Here is a 25,382-nt window from a genome sequence, read left to right as displayed (position 1 = left end):
CTCCATTTAGTTACTTTTGAGATGAAAAGTGAAATAAATGAAATGTGAGTGTTGAATATTAAAGGAGCTCAGAGTGAAGAAACACTTCAGCTGACTCCAGATCAGTGACACAGTGATACAGTCATATAACAGACAGAGAGGAGACGCTCACATCAACATGTTGCTGCCTCTTCAGTTTGTCTAAAGTTAAAGTTTAACAGCCGCGCTGAACTTCAGCTCCTTATCAAGACTCAACGTTCAGCTTTATTATCTTTATAACACAGACACAGTTTAAATGTAACTGTTGCATCTCTGAGTTTATTTGGAGGATCTTTTTTTTTTTTTTTTTGGACTAACTGAATATTGACTGAATATTAAAGAAACTGAAGCTTCCTGTCAGATTCAGTCAGTGTGTCAGTGAACACATCACTTCAGGTCACTGCAGCTCCATGACACCATTTAGTGAACTGATGGCAGAAGTGCAGCAGCTGATGGCAGCTTCCTCTGCTGTCTTGCTGCGTTCAGCTGACACTGATATGAAGCAGAACATCAGAGGAGGAGCAGCTGATCTCTGACAGGAGACATGATGTAAACCATGATCTCAGTTGATGTGCAGATGAATGATTTGTGTTTCCTCTCCAGATGAAAGTGTGTTAGCTGAGCAGCATGAATCAGTGTGAGGACAGAGGGGAGGGAGGCCCTCCCTCTAAAACCACTGGACCTGGACCTGGACCTCAATCTGGACCTGATCCCAGCTGTGTGTCCTTGAAGAGTGACCGGTCATTTGGTCGCTACATGGATTTTAAAGGACAGCATGATTCAGACAGACAGTAAGTTGTTGGACAACATGATCTAAATGTTGATGTTCCCTCCTCATGTTGCTCTCTGCTGATGTTTGTCCTCAGTGAATCCAGTCTGACCGGTCGTCCTTATGATGTTCATGGTCTTTGATAGTGATTCCTTGTGTGGTTTCAGTGGCAGTGATGGAGGACAAAGTCCACAGTGGTCGTTCTGTGTAAAAACACTTTGTAAAGTTCAGATGAGGATAATCTGAAGCTTCAGCAGTCTGACTGACACAAATCAAGAGAGGATCTTCCAAAGTCTTTCTACTCTGAAATGGACTTTGTTGTAAAATGTCTCAGCTACCAGAGTCTATAAAGTCCAGTCAGGATATTTGTGCTGAGTCATTAGAAAACAGGCCCACAGTGTTGCTGCTGATGTACCCACAGTTCAGTCTGTTATCTGTCAATAACAGGAAAACCTTTCAGTCCCAGCTGGTTTCAGTACTTGATGTAGAAATGACCCGTTTATTCACAGGAGCTAATCTACATTGTTTGAGGTGGAGCTAAACGACATTGTTTGAGGTGGAACTAAACTACATTGTTTGAGGGGAGCTAAACTACATTGTTTGAGATGGAGCTAAGCTACATTGTTTGAGGTGGAGCTAAACTACATTGTTTGAGGGGAGCTAAACTACATTGTTTGAGGGGAAGCTAATCTAGATTAGCTGACTTGAATTTGTTCGCAGAAGCAGCTGAATGACTGTGGAGAGTTGTATTATTTGGGAAGATTCAATTGAACTGAATGCTAGTGAAGATTTGAATAAACCTGATGATGTATCAAAGACTCGGGCCATGGTTTGAAGGAGTCTTCAGCTTAAATTATGAATGAGCAGATATAAATTGAACAGAGTGCTTGATGAAGTGAAAACATCAGAGATGTACATGTTTGATAGTGTGTTTTGTGTCTGTGTGTCAAACTGCACTCATTACCAAATCAAAGACAGTAACTGCCATCACCCAAAAGATGATATCATAAGAAATATGAGGTCCTGCTGACCACAACGTGTCAAATTTCTGTGTCTGAAGAATATAAAGTGAATTTCCATCCTGATGGTCTACCTCTGTGTCTAACAGGATCTATAGGAGACCAGCTACTGCTGGACCTGGACCTGGACCTGGACCTGATCCCAGCTGTGTGTCCTTGAAGAGTGACCGGTCATTTGGTCGCTACATGGATTTTAAAGGACAGCATGATTCAGACAGACAGTAAGTTGTTGGACAACATGATCTAAATGTTGATGTTCCCTCCTCATGTTGCTCTCTGCTGATGTCTGTCCTCAGTGAATCCAGTCTGACCGGTCGTCCTCATGATGTTCATGGTCTTTGATAGTGATTCCTCGTGTGGTTTCAGTGGCAGTGATGGAGGACAAAGTCAGAATATTTGTGCTGAGACCTTTCAGTCCTGGTTTGGTTGAATATTTGATGTTGATGATCTGATGACACACAGGCTGAGAACATTCAGCTTCATATTTTATTGAACTCTGGTGTCTTGATCCTTCTATGAAAGTATTCGAGGATCCTTATATCCTAGAATACTTCCTCTACAACAATAGCTGCTAGTTTCTCCAGCAGCTTCTGTGTCTGAAGACAAAAAGGTGGATTTCCATCCTGATGGTCTTCCTCTCTGTCTAACAGGAGGCCAGACTGGACCTGAACCTGGTTCCAGCTGTGCGTCCTTGAAAAGTGACTGGTCATATATATATATATCGCCTCATTGATTTTAAAGAAGATCAGCCCTCTGCTGCACAGAGATAAACTGTTAATAACATTCATCTGATTGTCAGTGTGCATTGTGATAATTATAATAATGATTTATATATAAATAAAGATACTTTTCCTGTATAATTAGGGAGTAAGAACACCTCCAGGTGTAGTAGGCACTATATAAGGGCTGTAGGTGTGTAATGGCTGTGCCACATGACACAACAGCTGCCTTGGTGTTGCAAGAGGAGGTCGCCAATGCACAAATTTTGGCTGGAGCGAGTTTTCAGTGACCGTACTGATGTTCACGCCCATGATGATGACATCATTAAGCGGAGAGAGTGCGAGGAACCACCTCTTCTTCTACAGTAGCTTATACACTCCAAAGTCCGTGGTTCTGGACTCACAGGGTTCATCACTTCTGCCACTTTGTGCCACCCCACCTGCTTCATTTTGTTTTTAAAGCCAAAACTGAAGCCTTCAACTAAAACTCTTTTTCATCTGTCAGTTTGATCAATCATTGCAACCAGTTCATGGTCTGCAGAATTACGCTTCCTGATCTTCAACCGCTTCCTTGCTTCTGACATTTTTCCTCAACACTGAACTAAATTCTGGCCCTTTATATGCAAACCAGGTCATTCGGGGCGTGTTTAAAGATATTTATAGTGAATTGTGAGGATGGTCAGACGGCTCGTGCTTGTGCATAACATTTCGGGATGACTGAGATGAATGAGGAAAAGACACACAGGAACAGACGAGGGTTTTTATACATCTGATGAAAAGGTGCACACAGATTTCTACACCTGAACATAGACATTTTACCCCTGATGTTTTGTTCTGTTAATTATCTGACCATCACCCTCTATTTTATCCAGTTGCTCAAGAAAGTCCTGTTAATGAGGTTGTTCTTCAGTATTTTAATAACAGTGATATTAATAAATCCATTGGTCTGCTGTTGAGGATGAATAAGACACTGAAGTTGCATATGAAATCTTGCATGATATATTTGTTTGGATCTTTGAGGCTTTTCCACTTCAAAGAAACAAAAAAAGGCACCAACCCAAGCAAACTGTTGGTTAACTGATGGTTTGAAACATTCTATTACCAAGAAGCATAAACTCTATTGGGATTACCTCACTGATCCATCTCCACTATTTTAAACCAATACAAAACATTCAGAAATACATCGAAATGTTCTAATTGTCAAAAAATATATGAAAACTATGTGGAAGATCATTGATGAAATTATACATTAAAAACTGATGACACTGTACAAAGTAATTCAAAGGGGGTGACAAAATAATTTCTTGTTTTTAATAGCTAATGAATCCAATAATTTATTTGTGAATTAAAAGCTTTGCATTGAACTTAAAGGGGAACAAAACTCTGTTGCACAGAGGTAAACTGATAATGGCCGCGTTTCCCAGATTCGATCGTTCTTAAGGACTTAAGAAGGCTCTTAAGAAGGGTTCGGCTAAGAAGGAGCGCTAAGATACGGGTAAGATCAAGCCAAAGAAGCTTCTTAAGAAGCTCTTAGTGGGAGCTGTCCACCGCGGTGCTGCTGAAACTGAATCAATCGATGCCAGGCAAATCGATCACCCACCACTTTATCAGCGCATAAGTCACACACAGCGCCCCGTGGTCCCCCTACAGGTGCAATTAGGCTACGCATGTATCGTGTGTGTGTGTGTGTGTGTGTGTGGGGGGGGGGGGGGGGGGGGGGGGGGGGGGGGGTGTTGATGGCCGCGTAGTGCTTTCTACCGATCCAGCACGGATCCACCAGGGAGGGATTGTGGATTGGAATGAGGGTGCCATCCACCACACCGATCACCCGGGGGGTCCCAGCCACTGCGTGGAACCCTTGGTGGACCTGGCGGACCTCGTCCAGTGTGGTGGGCAGCTTTATGTGGGTCCGGGCATGGCGCAGGAGAATCGGTGTCACAGCTGCCACACTCCGTGACACCGATGCCTTGCTGAGGCCGGTGCCATCCCCAACCACCTCCAGGAAGCTCCCCACTGCGCAAAAACGCAGCGCAGCCAGGAGCTGCACCTCCTCAGCCCGGAGGTGCAGCCTCCTGGCTGCGCTGCGTTTTGCAGCGGGTTGCTCTCTGGATGTGTGGAGTGTGATCAGCCGTTGGATCTCCGCACGGGGCAGCCGGTACTTTGCCTGACAGCACGTCCGGTGCGGAGAAGTGTTGACGCACGTATGCATTTATGTAAACCGTCTGGCTTCGCACACGGCGACGCTGTTGGTTCGCAGCGAGAATGTGCTGTATTGCAACCATGGTTTCTCACACGCGCGGACTTTGGCAACGCATATATAGCCGATAGAGTAGCAGGTGAAGCCTCTCTGGATGAGGTTCAGCTGAGTTTAATTACATCTGTTTCCTTGATATCTGTGAAATGCCACAGGGTTGTTTTTTTAATGTGTAGTACTATAAACTCATATATGCAGATGTGTGTGGAAAACTTAAACGTGTAATTCAATAAAAAGTTGTTTTTTTTTCATCTACTATTAGCCTATGTTTCTTGCGCCAGTTCAACATTGAGCATTGTTTTATTATTCCGAAAAGTGGAGGATATAAATTTCCCTGACGCGGCTTGATCACTGAGCATTTGGTCGCTATGAAGGCTGTTAAGAGTGGGTCAGCTCGATCTTACATTTCCTTCTTAGTGAAAGATCTTCTAAAGCTAAGAGCGACTCTGGGAAACACATCCTTCTTTCACAGCGTTCTTAAGAGCGCTCCTAAGAAGATCTTAGCACTTAAGAGCTTCTTAACGAATCTGCCGCGTTTCCCAGATTCGATCGTTCTTAAGGACTTAAGAAGGCTCTTAAGAAGGGTTCGGCTAAGAAGGAGCGCTAAGATACGGGTGTTTCCCAGACGCGTTCTTAACTGCCTTCTTAGGAGAACCTTAAGATCAAGCCAAAGAAGCTTCTTAAGAAGCTCTTAGTGGGAGCTGTCCACCGCGCTGCTGCTGAAACTGAATCAATCGATGCCAGGCAAATCGATCACCCACCTCTTTATCAGCGCATAAGTCACACACAGCACCCCGTGGTCCCCCCACACAGGTGCAATTAGGCTACGCATGTATCATGTGTGTGTGGGGGGGTGTGTGTGTGGGTGTGTTGATGGCCGCGTAGTGCTTTCTACTGATGCAGCACGGATCCACCAGGGAGGGATTGTGGATTGGAATGAGGGTGCCATTCACCACACCGATCACCCAGGGGCTCCCAGCCACTGCGTGGAACCCTTGGTGGACCTGGCGGAACTTGTCCCGTGTGGTGGGCAACTTTATGTGGGTCCGGGCATGGCGCAGGAGAATCGGTGTCACAGCTGCCACACTCCGTGACACCGATGCCTTGCTGAGGCCGGTGCCATCTCCGACCACCTCCAGGAAGCTCCCCACTGCGTAAAAACGCAGCGCAGCCAGGAGCTGCACCACCGGGCTGAGGCCAAAATTGCAGCCGGTTGCTCTCTGGATGTGTGGGGACACCAGAGTGATCAGCCGTTGGATCTCCGCACGGGGCAGCCAGTACTTTGCCTGGACCGCCCGGTCTGACAGCACGTCCAGTGGGGTGAAGTGTTGATGCACGTGTGCATTTATGTAAACCGTCTGGCTTCGCGCACGGCAATGCTGTTGGTTCGCAGCGAGAATGTGCTGTATTGCAGCCATGGTTTCTCACACACGCGGACTTTGGCAACGCATTTATATAGAGTAGCAGGTGAAGCCTCTCTGGGTTGTTTTTTTTATGTGTAGTACTATAAACTCATATATGCAGATGTGTGTGGAAAACTTAAACGTGTAATTAATTAAAACGTTTTTTTTTTTTCTACTATTAGCCTGTTTCTTGCGCCAGTGGTCCGCAGCTATGAGCGCATTTCAACATTGAACATTGTTTTATTATTTCGAAAAGTGGAGGATATAAATTTCCCTGACGCGGCTTGATCACTGAGCATTTAATTGGTCGCTAAGAAGGCTGTTAAGAGTGGGTCAGCTCGATCTTACATTTCCTTCTTAGTGAAAGATCTTCTTAAGCTAAGAGCGACTCTGGGAAACACATCCTTCTTTCACAGCGTTCTTAAGAGCGCTCCTAAGAAGATCTTAGCACTTAAGAGCTTCTTAACGAATCTGGGAAACGCGGCCAATAACATTAAATCTGACTGATTCATGTTTTTACTGTTAATTATCCAGAGAAGATTTTTAAAGCTGTCAGTTTGTTTTCATCGTCGTTCTTCGTCACTCACATTTATATTGTCACATCTGAAAGCTGCCCAGTATAACCAGTCTGCCATTGTGGACTCCAGTTTAACATTTTCTCCACACACTGGTTCTGACTGTTGTCTGATGACTGCATGAGTTTAAAACTGTGAAATGATTTGACTGACAGGAGTAGAGAACTGGGGGGCAGCCCAGTGAGGGCAGAGGAAGGGAGAAGAGAGGGAACAATGGAAGGAGCTGGAGGTTTGACTGTCTGGTCAGTGGGGGGTCTGTCACCCTGACCAGTAGTCGCTCAAAGCTGGGTCTCTTGGCAGTCTTTTCATATAGTGTGAAGACTGGAGAACTCTGGGAAACTGTATTCAGACCAGAGTCCATTTTAATCCACAATGAATGACTTGATCCGTGGATTACAGAGTAAATAAGTAAATATAATTTAATATGAAATTAAACAGACTAAAATAGCTGTAAATTCAATCAATAAAGGTATAATGAATATAATAGAAATTGTAAAGGCAAAAAAGGTGAGGAGCAACAAAGGCAGTAAGGTGTGTGTGTGTGTGTGTGTGTGTGTTGGCATCAGAGGGGCGCAGGTCCACAGGACTTGTCCACGTATGCCAACCAGGCCAGCTGCCTTGTGTGGGTTCGTCCCTTTTCAGACAGAGATTTAACAATAATGACGCAACGAAGCCTTGCCTCTACACCGCCTTTGTTTGTTTACACTAACCAAGCAGCACCAGCATGAAGCATTTTATCTTCTTCTTCCTGATGTCGAGGTGAGGGAAAGAAACACAAACTACCTGGCCTGCCTATAAACTACCTACTGTAATTAAATAACTTAAAATAAACCAAATAAAGTAAGTAGTAAGTGAATATCAACGCTGACAGCTGCATCACATCAGACTGAGTTCTGCCAGAACTGCAGACTGGACTATTGATTCGCAGTGGGAATCAGCAGTACGACTAACACTTTGATGTCAGGGGCAACCATCTGATTCAATGATGTCATCAACACTTTAACTCAAAGGACCTTCAGCTTGTGTTTGTCTCTGAGTGGACAGACATAATGTGGCTGATTCTTCATGATTCCTCCACAGAGTCGACCAGGAGAGCTCAGAGGTTCCCAGAGGTCCGTCTGCCCAGCAGCATCAAACACACCTGGACTCCATATTTATGGTCTGTACATGAACAACAACTACTTTTACATCCAGTCTGTTCACAATAATCTCCATGCTGCACTTTACAGACCAGTGGTGAATCTGTCCAACATGGATCTGATGTTTGGCTCCATGATGTTAAATGTTGTCATTCACATAATATTCTGTTCCAGCTGCTGGAGGAAAACATTGTCACTTTTGTGAAGAACGAGCTGAAGAAGATCCAGAAGGTTTTGAGTTCAGATCGCTCAGAATGCTTAGAGAGTCAGAGGGAGGATGAGGAGGTATTGGATGGTGAGGATGAAGAGCAGAGGAGGAGCAGCAGAGAGGCATTTCTGAAGATCACACTTCACTTCCTGAGGAGAATGAAGCAGGACGAGCTGGCTGACTGTCTGCAGAGCAGTGAGAGATTTTCTCTAAAGATTTAACATGATGGATCAATGAGACGTTTACTGAAGTCTGATGATGATGGAAAATCTGTTTATATATGCAATCTTTAGGAGAAGGAAATTGTCATATTTTCTTCCTAAGTAACTTAATGAACTTTTTTGTTGTGTGTTTATTCAGGAAGTCATTCTGCAGTTTGTCAGCGTAAACTTAAATCTAACCTTCAGAAGAAGTTCCAGTGTGTGTTTGAGGGGATCGCTAAAGCAGGAAACCCAACCCTTCTGAATCAGATCTACACAGAGCTCTACATCACAGAGGGAGGGACTGCAGAGGTCAATGATGAACATGAGGTCAGACAGATTGAAACAGCATCCAGGAAACCAGACAGACCAGAAACAACAGTCAGACAAGAAGACATCTTTAAAGCCTCACCTGGAAGAGATGAACCAATCAGAACAGTGATGACAAAGGGAGTGGCTGGCATCGGGAAAACAGTCTTAACACAGAAGTTCACTCTGGACTGGGCTGAAGACAAAGCCAACCAGGACATACAGTTCACATTTCCATTCACTTTCAGAGAGCTGAATGTGCTGAAAGAGAAAAAGTTCAGCTTGGTGGAACTTGTTCATCACTTCTTCACTGAAACCAAAGAAATCTGCAGGTTTGAAGAGTTCCAGGTTGTGTTCATCTTTGACGGTCTGGATGAGTGTCGACTTCCTCTGGACTTCCACAACACTGAGATCCTGACTGATGTTACAGAGTCCACCTCAGTGGATGTGCTGCTGACAAACCTCATCAGGGGGAAACTGCTTCCCTCTGCTCGCCTCTGGATAACCACACGACCTGCAGCAGCCAATCAGATCCCTCCTTGGTGTGTTGACATGGTGACAGAGGTCAGGGGGTTCACTGACCCACAGAAGGAGGAGTACTTCAGGAAGAGATTCAGAGATGAGGAGCAGGCCAGCAGAATCGTCTCCCACATCAAGACATCACGAAGCCTCCACATCATGTGCCACATCCCAGTCTTCTGCTGGATGACTGCCACAGTTCTGGAGGATGTGTTGAAGACCAGAGAGGGAGGAGAGCTGCCCAAGACCCTGACTGAGATGTACATCCACTTCCTGGTGGTTCAGTGCAAACTGAAGAACGTCAAGTATGATGGAGGAGCTGAGACAGATCCACACTGGACTCCAGAGAGCAGGAAGATGATTGAGTCTCTGGGAAAACTGGCTTTTGAGCAGCTGCAGAGCGGCAACCTGATCTTCTATGAATCAGACCTGACAGAGTGTGGCATCGATATCACAGCAGCTTCAAAGTACTCAGGAGTGTTCACACAGATCTTTAAAGAGGAGAGTGGACTGTACCAGGACAAGGTGTTCTGCTTTGTCCATCTGAGTGTTCAGGAGTTTCTGGCTGCTCTTCATGGCCATCTGACATTCATCTCCTCTAGAGTCAATCTGCTGGCAGAAGAAAAAACAACAGGCCATCAATCTGCATTGACACGTTTCTACCAGAGTGCCGTGGACCAGGCCTTACAGAGTCCAAATGGACACCTGGACTTGTTCCTCCGCTTCCTCCTGGGTCTTTCACTGCAGACCAATCAGACTCTCCTACAAGGTCTACAGACACAGACAGGAAGTAGCTCACAGACCAATCAAGAAACAGTCAGTTACATCAAGAAGAAGTTCGAAGAGACTCTGTCTCCAGAGAGAAGCATCAATCTGTTCCACTGTCTGAATGAACTGAACGATCTTTCTCTCGTGGAGGAGATCCAACAGTACCTGACGTCAGGACGTCTCTCCACAGATAAACAGTCTCCTGCTCAGTGGTCAGCTCTGGCCATCATCTTACTATCATCAGAAAAAGATCTGGATGTGTTTGACCTGAAGAAATACTCTGCTTCAGAGGAGGCTCTTCTGAGGCTGCTGCCAGTGGTCGAAGCCTCCAACAAAGCTCTGTATGTGTGGAGAAGTTTTTTCAGAATGCAGTAAAGTGAAGTTATTGACCCAAATAGAAATACTTTTCTTGTTCTGCTCATTATTCTTCATCCAGACTGAGTGGCTGTAACCTCTCAGAGAGAAGTTGTGAAGCTCTGTCCTCAGTTCTCAGCTCCCAGTCCTATAGTCTGAGAGGGCTGGACCTGAGTAACAACAACCTGCAGGATTCAGGAGTGAAGCAGCTGTCTGTTGGACTGAAGAGTCCACAATGTAGACTTGCAACTCTCAGGTAAGAGAGTTCAATCTGTCTCAAATTATTTGTTGCTTCTTTAACGTTTGAATTCAATTCTCTCTCTCTCATGTCAGAACTCTCATGTTTTGAAACAATGCCACTTATTATTGTTTCATGTCTGTTTATTCCAGATTCAGTCTTGTTGATTTTTCATATCTGACATATTAGAGTAAAACAGAAAGCAAGTTCATGTGTGCTACAATGATATTATAAATACTGTAAATGTCTTTTTTACTGTTCACTCTCCAGACTGAGCTACTGTAACCTCTCAGAGAGAAGCTGTGAAGCTCTGTCCTCAGTTCTCAGCTCCCAGTCCTCTAGTCTGAGAGAGCTGGACCTGAGTAACAACAACCTGCAGGATTCAAGAGTGAAGCAGCTGTCTGTTGGACTGAAAAGTCCACACTGTGTCCTTGAAACTCTCAGGTCAGGATTCATTACTTTATTTCATTATTTCATGTAACTTTACAATTGGAGCAGGTCTTAATCATACTCTTAATATAATTCAATATATTTAAGATATTTAAGAGACCCAACATTTCCCCTATGAACAATCACTTGACACAGTGTCGAGACAAAAATTGCCTTTTAACAGGCAGAAACCTTGAGCAGAACCGGACTTAGATGTGGGCCGCCATCCGTCTCAACTGGTTGGGTTGAGAGAGAGAGAGAGGCAGAAGCCCCATTCACACTGCCTTTTCAATACGGGAATCTTGTGCCGACATTCCACCTTGCTGTAGAATAGAATAGATGTTTATTGTCATTGTTTCAAGAACAACGAAACATGGATAGCAGCTCTTAGTTTGAAGAATAAATATAAACAAATATAACAAAATAGATAAAAAACAGTAAAATATATACAACAAGATAAATAGACACAAAATTCAAGTATGTAGATTATGTACACAAGTGAGTATGTGTGTGAGGGGTGGTAGTGGCGGGTTATTGCACTGGTGTGAAGTCTTTAGAGAGTGAGGGGTGAAGGGAGGGAGGGTTGTATCGGTAAGATACAATTACACAAGATTCCCGCCTTTTCAAGAATCTTTACAAGTTACAAAGGTGGAATGGGGGGACAGTTTCATTCGACCTCTGATCCTCCAACAGAGGTAGTAACACAGCTAAAACACAGGCAAGACGACCTGCGTGGACAGGAGTGTGATGTTCTGATACTGTTCAAAGTCTGACAACGTTACAGATCCTTCACTCATCAAAGTAATGATACAAAACCAATGAAACCACATCTATTTATACATTTATATTATTTTATTTACATATATATATATGTATATATATATATACGTATATATATACAGTATATATATATATATATAAATGCGCATTGACGCGTTAATTAAGATTAATTAATTACACAAAAATTAACGCGTTAAAAAAATTAGCGCATTTTAATCGCACTTATTTTTGCACCGCGGAACGTTTCTCACTGGATGAGTTTCAGGCGTACCGATTATACTGGAGAACAATTATTTGGATGGATTGTCATGAGGTTTTTGACATTCATGCTCCCCTCAGGATGAACTGTAATTACTTTGGTGATCCTCCATCATCAGGTCATCATTTAAATCTGTACAATATGTTGGTTCATGACCAAATATTTGCAAAACTAATGGCATTTCCATCAGCTTCAGTTATACTCTGTGTTCAGTGCTGATAAGTAAATTAGTGAAAACTAAGATAATGAATATAATAAACGTTAAACCCTTAAACACAGATGTGCACTGAATCATCAGGACCCTCAGCTGATCTGTGATGTGTGTTGTTTTGTGTGTCTGCAGGCTGTCAGGCTGTCTGATCACAGAGGAAGGCTGTACTTCTCTGGCCTCAGCTCTGGACTCCCACCCCTCCCATCTGAGAGAGCTGGACCTGAGCTATAATCATCCAGGAGACTCAGGAGTGAAGCTGCTGTCAGCTCGACTGGAGGATCCAGGCTGGAGACTGGACACTCTCAGGTATGAAGAGTCCTGCTGCAGCCACAGACAGTCAGTGTGAGACTCTGTATCTCGACTGTAGATGGTTCAGTGTCGGGAGGTCTGCTTGGTTTACTCCACCTCCAGTTGTTCAGTTCAAATTCAAAAGATTTCTGTGACACATAAATTAATTTAATCACTGAATGTCATAGAAACTCTTTACCTGAACTGGAGAATCAGTGTTCTTGCCAAAGTGCTTGACTTTGAACTTAAAGCTCTTTTCTACGATCTGAGAAAGGTTTGAAAAAAGCATCCCCCCCCCACACACACCCCCCTCCCCTCTGTGCGCCTTAATCCCTCCCCTCCAAACTCGTATGGCTCTGCCCTCGAAGCCTCCCGCGACACACCCCCTCCCACAACAAGGACCAAGACCAACAAGCCGGCCGGCAGAAAGCACCGAGACGATGTCCTCCGCTATCCTCCAATGGGCCGTGGTGAGATCCAGATCGCGGTCAGATCTGTGGGTGGTAACAGGGTCGGAAAGAACAGCTGTGACCGGCCACCTCTGTTCGAGGAGACGCTCCAGCATGGAGTGAGTTGAGTTCCATCGCGTGGAGACATCCTGGATGAGTTTGTGTTAAACAACTTTCTGTTGTTTTTGTTTGTCAGTAAGAGCTGCTGTAGCCTTGGCACTTTTCTTAAAATGTCCAACAAGACGTCTGGCAGCTGCAATGACTCAGCAGATCGGATCTTTTTTAAGAGCCGCATTGATGCACAGCTGCAAAGTGTGCCCAGCACAACGAACTCCCTGGACATTACCCCAGGACGGGTTATGAGATAACTGATCCGCGCACAACACCATGTTCGCGGCATTGTCATGTACAAGAGCGGCCCTTTTTCTGCAGGGATCTGCCATTACCTCGCTGAGTTGCTCTGCTATTTTAGCAGCTGTGTGGCTCACCTCCAATACTTTAGTTTCCAGCACGAATGAATGCAGTCGCCAGTCATCAGTAATGTAATGTGCTGTGACTGTCATGTAACTTTCCATCTGGTTAGATGTCCATATATCCGTTGTGAAGCTGAGTGCTGTACAGCTTTCAATCTTGTCCAGAAGTGTTTCTTTTGTAGTGTTGTATTTGCTTGTAATCGCGTGCATCACAGTATCACGTTTAGGGAGACTGTATCCTGGCTCGAGGAATTCAACCAGTTGTTTAAAACCTTCACCGCTGACAATGTTTACTGGTCTCATGTCGAGAGCAATGAAAACCGTTATTTTTTCCGTGATCTCTCTTTTCCTTTTATCGGACAGAGGGGGTTTCATAACGAGCTTTTGCTGCGTCATTGATGAAGTGGAGGATGCCGTGGAGGTTGAGGGCGCTGTGTCATCTCCGCAGTAAAGTGGATGCGCCTGTAGAGAGTTTTACACAATAAGTAAAACACAGTGAGCTGGACAATTTAGCTTCCCCAGTACACACGAATAGTCTAATACTAGCACATATAACAATAATAATATGTATTCATCTCTGCTTTCAAACGTTTGGGCCACCATGGGCAGGTAGCTAGGCTACTTACATGTTTAAGGTGACATCCGTCGTGGACAAGTGATAGGCGAAGTTTTTTTTGCAGAGTTTGCATGTCACCTTCTTGGGGTCAATTTTAGAGGTCTTCCCTGACATGGTTGTTAACTAACGGCGATGTCGAAGGGACCTGCCGCATTAAAAAAAAAAAAACACTGACAGTGAGTGAGTGTCACGACTTTCTGTATTTGGCCCTTCACATTAAAAGCCCTCCAGCCTTTTATACACAGGCCAGCCGCCAGTCACATAGATTTTGACTTTGACTTATTACTTACGTAATGATATAGTTTGTCCAGCAGAGTGCGCTTCAACAGGGGATAAAACAGCTGGTGTCGCGAAATGTAACAGCTACCTCACTAATGGTTAAACTATAAACCAGCACAAAAATGACAATTACCAACATAACATAAGCCACCATGTTCTGAACAGACACAATAAAATACTTACAAAAGTCCCATTTTAGTTTTAGAACATAAATAGCAAACTTGTTGTGCTCCTACTCTACAAGGAGAGATGCGCTGGGAATCCACTGACTGGACGCTGCTCTATGACGTCACGTCTGCTACAGGTGTCGTTCCGCCCTCTGCACGGCATCATACCATGAATGTATAAAGAGAACCCAGCTGGAATGTTTCAGAAGCGGAGCCTTTTTCCTGCACGATTCTGTTGACTAGCTCAGATTTTGTTGATCTGGTCATTTTTCGTTTTTATACAATCGAGAGTCTGCACAGGGTGTTTTATTTCGAAAATTGACCGGATGCTCTGTATCGTTTCTGTGTCTCCTTTGACTTCCTACCAGCGCGATCTGCTCTGTGTAGCTTGTTGCGGCTTCCGTCGAAAATCGACCAGGCAGCCATGCACGGCTCGACTCCACTGTGCGCCGGACCTGATCGTGGCCGCTTGTGATTTGTAACACACTTTTTGCTACTAGGGGATGGAGAGTGGTGGCAGGTTAACAAGGATATGCTTTTGGGTAATTTTGCTAACAAGGGGGACGTCATCCCCCCTCATCCCCCCTCAAATTACCTATTGACCGCGACACAAACGTGCCCCGTAAACCGTAATCTCTTGTTTATGACAAATAAGACACACAATTACACACATCGTAACGCCTATATGATAATCCCTCATATTGATTTAGCAAAGGCTTTGTTGAAAACAAATGGTCAAGACCAGGAGGAGGGATAGCAAAACAGTTGAGTAGTGACCGGGCGAGAGGTTTTTATGGAGAAATAAATCCGGACAGGATGAATGAAACCCCAACATGAAGCGGAGGGTTTCATTTACTTTTCACTTGCTGCTTCATTTAGCTGCCACGAGCAAATAAATAGGCTGATTTGTTGTAAACATGATAGCAATGTTAGCTTACAAGGCCAACATAGAGGCTAACATCTCTAAATTGTTTCGACACCACCTAATGACAAAGACAAAAACGGCAGCTTTCACAGTTATAAGCTAGCATCGGCATGAAAGTCATCTGTGTCACAACATCAAAGACAATGAAAGATTACCTGTTCAACAGAAACTCCCCTGTATCAGCATCGCTTTTCAGGTCCAGATCTTCACGGAGCTTTCGCCACCGTTCAAATGATGACCCGATGTTTACTCGGGTTTGAGACCTCTTTATTTCACATCTCCGCTTTGTGTCTTTTCAGTGACAGACTTTGACTTTCTTTCAGTCTTTGCTGGTGGGGCAAGCAGAGGCAGCTTGCTGTCGCTCTGCTTTCCCTGCATACCTGAACTGCTCAGGGCAAAACAAACCTCTTGTCCGCTTGTAGTTTCAAATGGGGAAGTGGGTCGGGACGAGACGTGACCAGGAGCAGGAGAGTGAGCGAGTGGAATGGATGGGAAAATTGACCAATAGGAGCCATGCCGGCCGGATGGCTCCTATTGGTCAATTTCTTTTCAGTTTTGCAGGCGCTAGAGAGAATGGATTTATTTTGTTCCTTTTTACTCTTCACATTGTGTAGGTTGTACTATTGGGTCATAACCACCATCTAAATAATGTAAATAATAATGATCAATCTTTCAAATCGTAGACCATAGCTTTAAAATGGTTCTGACGTGGATCTTTATCAACACTGGAGTAACGGCATTCTAGATCATCACTGACAAGTGTATCTGTGCCTCAGTGTGAAACATTTACAGACTGTAACAACTGTCTGTGGCATCAGTTTAAAGTGAACAGAAGATATAAAACAGTCCAATAACAACGTTTGATGACACAAGGTGGAACATTCCCGTCACATCACCATAACAGCAGCAGTGCATAGATTAATTTAAGATGGGTCAGCGGTGCCGTCTTGGCTCCTGTCATGAGGGAACTGCTGCTCCAGCTGCGTTTGGGCTGTTTTGGGTAGTTCTCATTATAACAGCCTGCAGGGGCAGGAAAGTTTCAGTGTTTTGCACCGTCAGCCAAATCAAATGACAAAAGAAAAGAAAACATTCAGTGATCAATCATCTGTTCCATTGATTAACATGATATGTGACCTGTGCAGAGCTGCAGCTCTCTACAGTAGCTGGTGGACCTCTGGTTTAATGCTGTTGTAATGTACTTCAGCCTGGCTCGTAGCTGCTGACTCAGCTTCACTTTCAGCTGTTCTGGAGTCGTGTTCAGGTTCTGCTGGTGGAGATCCAATATTTCCTGATTTTGCTGCTTCAAAATAAAAGCTTTCAAATAACTACATAATGGAAGGTGTTTCTGTCTTAAACGTTGCTTTTTAAATTGAAACCTGTAATGTAGCCGGGCCCTAATCTTGTGTTTGCAGGAACAACAGGTTTACTAATGGATGAAGTTCATCAGCTCCAAAAGTTCATCCTGTCCAAACTTTTGTCAGTCAGCTGTCCAACAAACAAACACTGCTGCTCATTAAAACACTGAACAATAAGTGATTAAAGGGACAGACACTACGGATCAGTGTAGACAGGTTCTGGGTTTGAAAGGTTTACTAAGTTACCGTGCCGAGTCTCCTTCACCCGTAGTGGCTCCGACGTGCTTTCTCTTCAGGTGCTCAGTGATGTGGTGCTACCTGCCATGTGAGAGCAGCTCTGCACATCTTGTAGCTGTTTTCTTTGAACACTTTAATATAAAGTGCTGCCACACTTTTGATGACTCGGCTCGTACACTTTTCTCTTCTGTAACGTTTGTAGTTCTCGTTGCCTCCTCGGCCTCTGCTGTATTGCAAATGCTAACGGAGCCAATTCAGAAAGGAGACAGCGCCCTGTTTCATCACCTGAGCTACGCGAGGCGCGCCATTGGCTGGCTTACTGCTCCCCGCCGTAGGAGACCAGAACTGCTGCACTGAATGTGTTTTCCTGACTTATCTTCGGCTCTACAGTCTTTGACTATGAAGTGGAACAGCTCGCTCCATGCCATAGCGCCTGCATCGTAACGTCAACCAACTAATCCACCGTGAAACTGGTCGGCAGCTGTTTTTATAATGGATTTAATGGGTCAGTTGTTGCGGCCCTAAAAACTTCTAACATTGAATTCAAAGTCAACACTGCACTTCTGTGAGTTCTCAGCAACAAACCTGCCAAGTATAAAGTAGACTGGATGAACGGTTCTGGAGACATGTGGACCACAGACAGACAGACAGAAAGACAGATTCCTGGCTTCATAGTCAGATGCTCCTCTGTCACATCTGGACACATCATGTTTACCACAGCAGATTTCAAACTGAGAGACATTTTCTGTCATTTGTTCTGCTTTTAATGGCATCAAACATGACATGAAGTTCTCCTCACAGTAACTATTACTGCTGTAATATCCATCAGATATCAATCCAGCACCAAACTATAGTAACATGAACATGTCAGCACATGAAATGATGCTGTTTCTACCACAAACAGCTTCAGGGACACTTGTGAGCTTCTGGAGGGAAACAGTCCGGGAGTCTCTGTCACTTGGTTTTGCGGCAGAGGTCAGGAACCAACGTCCAACGTTTTCTGATGATTTATTACGTATAAATTGTATTTGTTTATTTGCACAGTAAAACAAAGCAGCAGAAACACAGCGAGAACAAAAAGCAGACTGTGCAGGTGAGATTCAGAAAAGCCCTGGAAGCTTCAAACAGGAATCTGACCTCAAACGTTCTGACATCCAAATCCAAAAGTCCTGTAATATACAAACATGAGCACAAGCTGACATTGGATCAGACAGCAAGCGTAAGGTAGCCCACAGGAAACAGCAGCAACATCCAATAAAATAAAGATGAAGTCATGAATCCAAAAAGAGGTTTGTGTGTGTCCTCACATGTTGTCGTCCTCTTTCACACACACCAACATCCTGTGGCTCTCTCAGTGTGTGAGGAGAGTGGCAGAGGTGAAGAGGTTCAGGAGAACAGGGAGAAGCAGGCCTGATGGACATATTGTGTTTCTGTGTATGAGAGTCATGTCATGTCCATGTCTGCATGCTGAAAGAGGATGTGCTGCTCTGACCCCCCTCCTCCTTTCAGGGTGGAGCCTGCTGGAGTCCGATGGTTGACACCAGGTCTGAGGAAGTGTGAGTGTGTTTTTACTTTGATTCAGCTTCACACTGTGACATCACTCAGTCACTTCTGTGATGTCATCATCACACTGATGATACATTAATAACTGCAGCTGTGTTGTGTCTTTTTCTCTCCATCAGATTCCTGTGAGCTCACAGTCGACACAAACACAGTCAGCAGAAGGATCAAACTGTCTGACAACAACAGGAAGATGACACATGTGGAGAAGGTTCAGTCATATCCTGATCATCTAAAGAGGTTTGAGACCTCCTGGTGTCCTCAGCTGCTGTGTAAAAATGGTCTGACTGGTCGCTGTTACTGGGAGGTCGAGTGGAGAGGAGATGTTTCTATATCAGTGAGTTACAGAAGAATCAGAAGGAAAGGAGACAGAGAAGACTGTGTGTTTGGACTGAATGATCAGTCCTGGAGTCTGGAGTTCTCTGATGGTCTTTACTGTGTCTGGCACAATAACAGAGAAACAAACATCTCCTCCTCCTCCTCCTCCTCCTCCTCCTCCTCCTCTGGTAGAGTAGCAGTGTATGTGGACTGGCCTGCTGGCACTCTGTCCTTCTACAGAGTCTCCTCTGACTCACTGATCCACCTCCACACCTTCAACACCACATTCACTGAACCTCTTTATCCTGGATTTGGGCTCTTGTGGTCCAGTTCTGGTTCCTCAGTGTGTCTGTGTGGTGTTTAGTCTGCAGAGTCTCCTCCTGTCACAGAAACATTGTCAGTGCTGAACAGTTGAGTCTGTACAGGATCACAGTCACATCAATCTTTCAGCTTCTTGTAATAAATTCATCAGTGAACTTTGTACAAAATGATTCATACTGATTGTAAAGATTGATGGTTTCTGGTTCTGTTCTGCACATTAAAACTGAGACATCACTTCACTTTGTTCTGCACTTGTTGTATTTGACAGAAGGACTTTAACAGACAGCCGCTGTAAAGACTTTAAAACAGGCGTAACGTGCGTCTCCTTCTGGTCTGAGTCAGCAGTCGTGCAGCAGGATGTTGAATTGGCTGCTTTCATAATGTTTCTGTGTGAGTGTTAAGTGTTAACTAGCTACAGACTGAATGTTGGCTAGCTACACACTGTAAGCTATGTATAAAGTAGAGACATTGTTAGCTAGGTGTAGAGTAGCATTTCTGTTAGCTAGGTGTAGAGTAGCATTTCTGTTAGCTAGGTGAAAAATGATTCAAAGTGATTGAAAAGATTCTTCATTTACATTTTAAACTTCTTCCATTAAATTGTGGAAATTGCGTTGACTTGTACTTTCTGTCATGTGTTGTTTTGAATTCTGGCTCTTGTTCCAATAAAATCCAGAAATATTAGTGAAATGTCAGAAACAGGAAACATTGACTCGTCCGTAGCTTTAATTGTAAAGAGTCATTGTGAACAAAGTTGTACATGGACAGTAAAATATGATCAGATGTACTCGACACTCCACCTGAAACACTCTGACTTGTTTCATGTGTTTCTAATGATGAAACAAAAAGTTTGATCATGTTGGTTAACACATGTAATTATGTCTGTAGTGACGTCATAAACTGTCAACATCTGTTCATTTCTGTGTGATTATTATATGAGAAGAAAACACATGTTAATGACGATCATTGAGTTTCTCTCAGTGTTTTGTGGCTGTTGAAGTCCGGCTGTATTTTGTGGATGTTTGTTGGATTTGAATCTGTAAATATGAATCATCACTGACGTCCATTTGTTTGAGACGGTTCATTGCATTATTAGTTGAAGCACACTGGTGCTGAGTTCTGTATGTGTAATAGCAATAATAATAAACTGTATTCATACAGCAGTTTTCACAGTTAAAAAGGGCTTTACGAGGTTGAAAAGGGATTACAACATGTCAGAGTTGAGGCCAATAACAGCAGACATGTATAAATAATACAATAAATAAAGAGCAGAGAAAACTCAGACAGTACTGAGAAATACTTCAAGCTGAGGCTTCACACAAATATATGAGTTTTACTGTAACACACTTTATTTATACAGCAGCTTTAAACACACAGTTTACAAACTGCTCTGACAATCAAGCAAAAGCAGGAAAGTCAGGACGACGATACGACAGAATAAAGAGTGAAGAGTGGAGAGGAACACGAGGAACCTCGTCTGAGGTCCAAACAAGAAGCAGAACAGAACATGTCAGAACACAAACAGGAAGTTGAGTCCGTGACAGAAACGTGACGACACGACGAGGACGAGATGACGGGAGAAAGTCACGACCACTTAAGTTACTTGATTCAACAGAGGAAAGAATTATATTTCGGCTCACCAAATACCCAAACTCTGTGCTCTTAATTGGTGGAGACTTTAATATTGCTCTAGATAATGCTGCTGACAGGTGGCCTCCTGGGCGGCCCTCCTCCCTCAGCACAAACCTTAAAACACTGAAATGATTCATTTAATTACTCGTTTTTACAACAAGGCTAAAAGGGAAAAATCCTACAACACTGACTGGGAACTACTGAAGTTTGAGTCAGGAAAAGTCTTAAGACAGTAAACAGGAACATTTATTGCCAAAGCTAAAAGAGCAGAAGAAGAGAAAGTCACAAGTAAAATGTCTTCTTTTTATCAGAGACCCCCGATGAAGCTTCAGAGGAGGACGAGCTGCTTCTATTAGACCTCCAGAACAAATCAGACGAGTTGTATGGACAAAAAGCAGAGGAGCCTTTGTCAGGTCCAGGAAGAGATGGCTGGAGGAGGTGCAGCAAAGTTCTGCCTACTTTTTCTGTCTTGAAAAATACCGATCCAAAACCAATCCCATCCATAATTTAAATATTAATGGGGTCATTACTGATGACGAGAAATCAATTTCAGATTTTTGTTCAAGATTTTATAGCAGTTTATACAGCTGAAAATCTAATGAAGAAGTTACCAGTCAGTTTGTAAACTCAGTAAATCAGGTGAGAAAGATTGATCTGGCAGATAAAGATTAGTGTGACGCCCTCTTACAATGGCAGAGGTTACTGATTCGATCGCTCTGCTCAAAAACAATAAATCTCCCGGCACTGACGGTTTAACTGCAGAGTTTTATAAAGCCTTCTCAGATCAGTTAGCCCATTTTTACTGCAGGTTTTTACGGAGAGTATAGAGAATGATGCCCTTCCTCCTAGTCTCACTCAAGGTCTGCTCACATTGATCCCCAAACCTAGAAAAGACGCTTGTTATTGATAACTGGAGACCCATTTGTCTGCTGAATAATGATTATAAAATGATGGCGTTAATATTTGCCAGGAGAATTAAAGTACCTCTTGACACAGTTATAGCTGAGACACAGTCAGGCTTTATGAGGAATAGGCACATCTCTAATAATATTAGACTAGTATTAGATATTCTTGACTGCTCTGAGCTGATATCTGAAGATGGCTTCATCCTCTTCTCAGATTTCTATAAGGCCTTTGATACAACACAACACCAATTTATTTTTCTCTCCTCACAAAATGTTTTTCTGCAAAGCAATTCAAACTTTATATGTTAATGGCAATAGCTCTATTAAACTGAAACATGGAGCTTCCCCTAGATTTAATCTGAAGCGGGGCGTTCGTCAGGGATGCCCGATTTCACCTCATCTGTTTCTACTTTGTACACAAAGTCTCACATGTCATGTTGTAAACAGGTATACAGGGAATCTCTACTGCGGGTAGGGATATCATCAGTCAGCTCGCTGACGACACCACAATCTTTCTGAAAGATGCCAGTCAGATACCTGTCGCCATTCATGTGATGAAGCAGTTTTCAGAGGCCTCTGGTCTGTCTGAGTATAAATAAATGTGAACTGCACCTTTAAAAGGTTGTAATACACAAACTATTTGCAACATGACGATCAAGGAAGAAGTTACATACTTGGGTATTCTTGTTGCTAAAGATCAGAAGGCGAGATGTCCTTTAAACTTTTCTCCATCATTAAAAAACTCCAAACAAAGTGAACGAGTGGCTGCAAAGGGACTTATCTCTAACAGGCAGAGTGTTCCTGCAGGCTGAAGGATATCTGGGCTCACATACGCAGCTCTCTCTTTACACCTGGACACTAACATTTGGAAAGATGTTGACAGAAAGCTTTTTGGCTTCATCTGGAGAAATCCTGCACATTAGATCAAAACAAGTGTCGTTATGAATAATAATGAATCCGGTGGGCTCAACTTTTTGGACTTTAACACACTGAACAAGACTTTTAAGACACATCGGGCTCAGCACTTTGTAAAACACCCTGCTGTCTCAGTGTGGACTTTTATTCCCCACTATATATTCTCTGGCTTTGGTGTTCTGAGCTTTATTTTGAACTGTAATCACAATGTGGACAAACTCCCTGTGAAACTGTCCACTTTCCATAAGCAGGTCCTTTTAGCATGGCCTCTCATTTATCAGCACAGTTTCTCAGCTCACAGGTTTCTAATCTGGAATAACAGATATTCTGTATAAAAACAAGTCGCTCTTTTCTGAGAGTCGGGTCCAGAATCAGGTTCTGCTGGTGGGCCAGCGATTTAACGGAGAGGGGCAACTTTTCTCTTATAGAGAGTTTCCATCAACATATAATATTCCAGTTACGCCACCAGAACTTGTTTTAATGTAGAAATACTGGCAGACCTCCACCCACTTCTGTCTGCCTCCCCGCTGTGGCTCAATCACCTGCTGGAAACATCTGTGTTCATCGGTGCTTTGTTTCAGAAAGAAACTGTCTCTGCTCCGAATGCTGCGTGTTATTGGACCCCATCTGTAAACAACACTGACTGAAACAAGTTTGTATGATTCCTCACAGATACCTGATAGTAAACAAGGTGAAAGAAGTGTGGTTCAGAATAATTCACAGATATCACCCTGCTAATCATCACATGCTCACATTTAACAGAGACATCAATACAAACTGCTCTTTTTGTGAAGACCACCCACAATGTTGTCATCGACCGTATTTATAAAGACTTTGCCTTATTGTGGGAGAATGTGGTATTTTGCTTTTATAGAAGTCAAAGTAAAGAAAATATGGACTTCATTATAAATGTATTCATCCTGTTGGCAGAATGCCACATTCATAAATGTAAATTCAGCAGTAAAACACCTGATTTTGTACCTTTTCTCCATGAAGTTGTACATTATATTAATTTAATTTCTGGCTCCAACAACAGAAAGGCAGTTAAACTGTCACCATATGGTCCTCTTTCTCTGTCACTATATAACTTATAAGCTTCCCCTGGCAACATGTTGTTTCTCCTTGTTTATATGTTACATGTCCGTTCATTATTACATGCACATGTTTCTATCAGTCACATCTGAATTATAAACCCCTTTTTGCAATAAAGCTGGCGGACCAATCAGAGGCCGGTAAAGTCAGCTGTGAGATGATGTCACAGAAGCTGCTGTGTGACTATTATTCCTGTAAGTGTGCAGATGCCAGATCCCAGTGTCAACTTGTGGACCAGAACCGGGTCACTGAATGCTTCCTACAGCACTGAAGACAGAACACTTGAATAAAGACAGAAGAGTGATGGAGCTCGACTTGTGTGGATCAGAGAGCGGACGGTTCTGCCAAAGGTCCAACATCTAATAGTGTTGTATTAGTGGAGATGGACACCAGGCAGACTCACACTGACGCTTTACAAAGCTGTGCTGTTGAGCAGAAGGAATATAGAGGTTTAGAAACAGCTGTTGGTGACGATCCAGAACCAGAACCTGAAACACTGATGGCTTATTTCATCATTTGTTTCAAATAAGTCTGTTTTTATTCCTTCTGATTGGACGCTCACATCACAGAGAGGGAATGAAAGAACCGGGCCACGGGCTGAACTGGATCTGGATATTGAATGTGTGTGATTGATTGTGTGTGTGTTGAGTCACACAGTAGGTGTGGATCAGAACCGGCTCTGTTTGCTGCAGTTTATCACTTTGTGTTTGTCTGTGACTCACTTTAACAGTGATTAATATGAAGCATGAAGGTTTGTACTGAACTCATCACTGCTGCTATAAATGCGCTGAACAACATCATTAATACACTTTAAATAACAATATTTAGTCCTTGCTACATGAAACACGTCATGCCCCCCAGCTGTTTCCGGTTTAAGTTCACTTTCACTGCTCCTCGTGTCGCAGCAGCTTCTTCTCTCCGTTTAAAGGTAATTTAACGGACATTTGAGATGTTTCACACTTCAATGACTCTCTGCTCATCTTGTCACTGTTCACTTTTGTCCGCTTGTTGCGCTTAAAACAGCAGAAATCCTCGTTCAAACTGAACAAACTTCATAAAAGTCACCTCAGAGGTAACCGCTCACAGCGGCTCTCCGCCATTTTGTGTGTGAAATGAGAGTAGAAGTGGAGTTAGTTGGTCAGTATGTGAACACAGAGTGGTTGTCACTGTGTAGCTCCACTTACTGATGACTGAAGGCAGCTTTTCCTGCCTGAATCAGCCTGTGGAGGAGGCCGAGACGAGCCGCCGCTCTCCTGCTGTCTGACGCACTAAACGCGGCTGGAGAGCAGCTGTTCGCCTGGATGCGGGAGCTGGAGGTGCTGAGGGGGCTGCAGCACCCCCTAAAACGAGGCTGTAACATGGGCCGAACTTACAAGAAGGCCCGAATCATTCAGAATCTGTCATCGACAGCGTTTCACACAGTTTATAAAGGTCCTCTTAACTCAACAACTCACAAAATGGAGCGATTTTTCAAGGGAGTCTGGGGACTTCCTGTCCCTCCTCCTCTCCCTGCTGCTGTTGACTGCAGCTGATGTGACTTATAATATGTTGGTGTTCAGGTTCTTGTTCATAATGATCAGATACATGTTATCCTGGAGATTCACATGAGTCCAAACACATGAATGTGGCCCACCATTTAGTGTGACGTCATCATATAGACTGAGCCCTCAGCACCAGCTGCA

At 43.6% G+C, this 25,382-nt stretch overlaps 2 protein-coding genes across 2 annotated transcripts in view; both read left to right on the top strand.

Moving 5' to 3' along the window:
* LOC311253568 (NACHT, LRR and PYD domains-containing protein 3-like) overlaps positions 1 to 25,382 on the top strand; it is a 379,521-nt gene that overhangs the window by 140,147 nt on the left and 213,992 nt on the right. The window lies entirely within an intron of this gene.
* Positions 8,263 to 25,382, top strand: part of LOC311252941 (uncharacterized protein) — a gene marked incomplete at both ends in the record, with an annotated part of 60,763 nt that continues 43,643 nt past the window's right edge. The window contains 2 exons of the mRNA XM_084346605.1: positions 8,263 to 8,299; positions 8,465 to 9,045. Coding sequence (XP_084202731.1) covers positions 8,263 to 8,299; positions 8,465 to 9,045 — 618 coding nt within the window. The remainder of the gene's footprint in view (positions 8,300 to 8,464; positions 9,046 to 25,382) is intronic.

Source organism: Pagrus pagrus, assembly GCF_965226575.1.
Source record: "Pagrus pagrus genome assembly, chromosome: 24".
NCBI lineage: Eukaryota > Metazoa > Chordata > Actinopteri > Spariformes > Sparidae > Pagrus > Pagrus pagrus.
The sequence above is the reverse complement of the archived record's forward strand: the minus strand, read 5'-3'. Positions and strand labels throughout refer to the sequence as shown.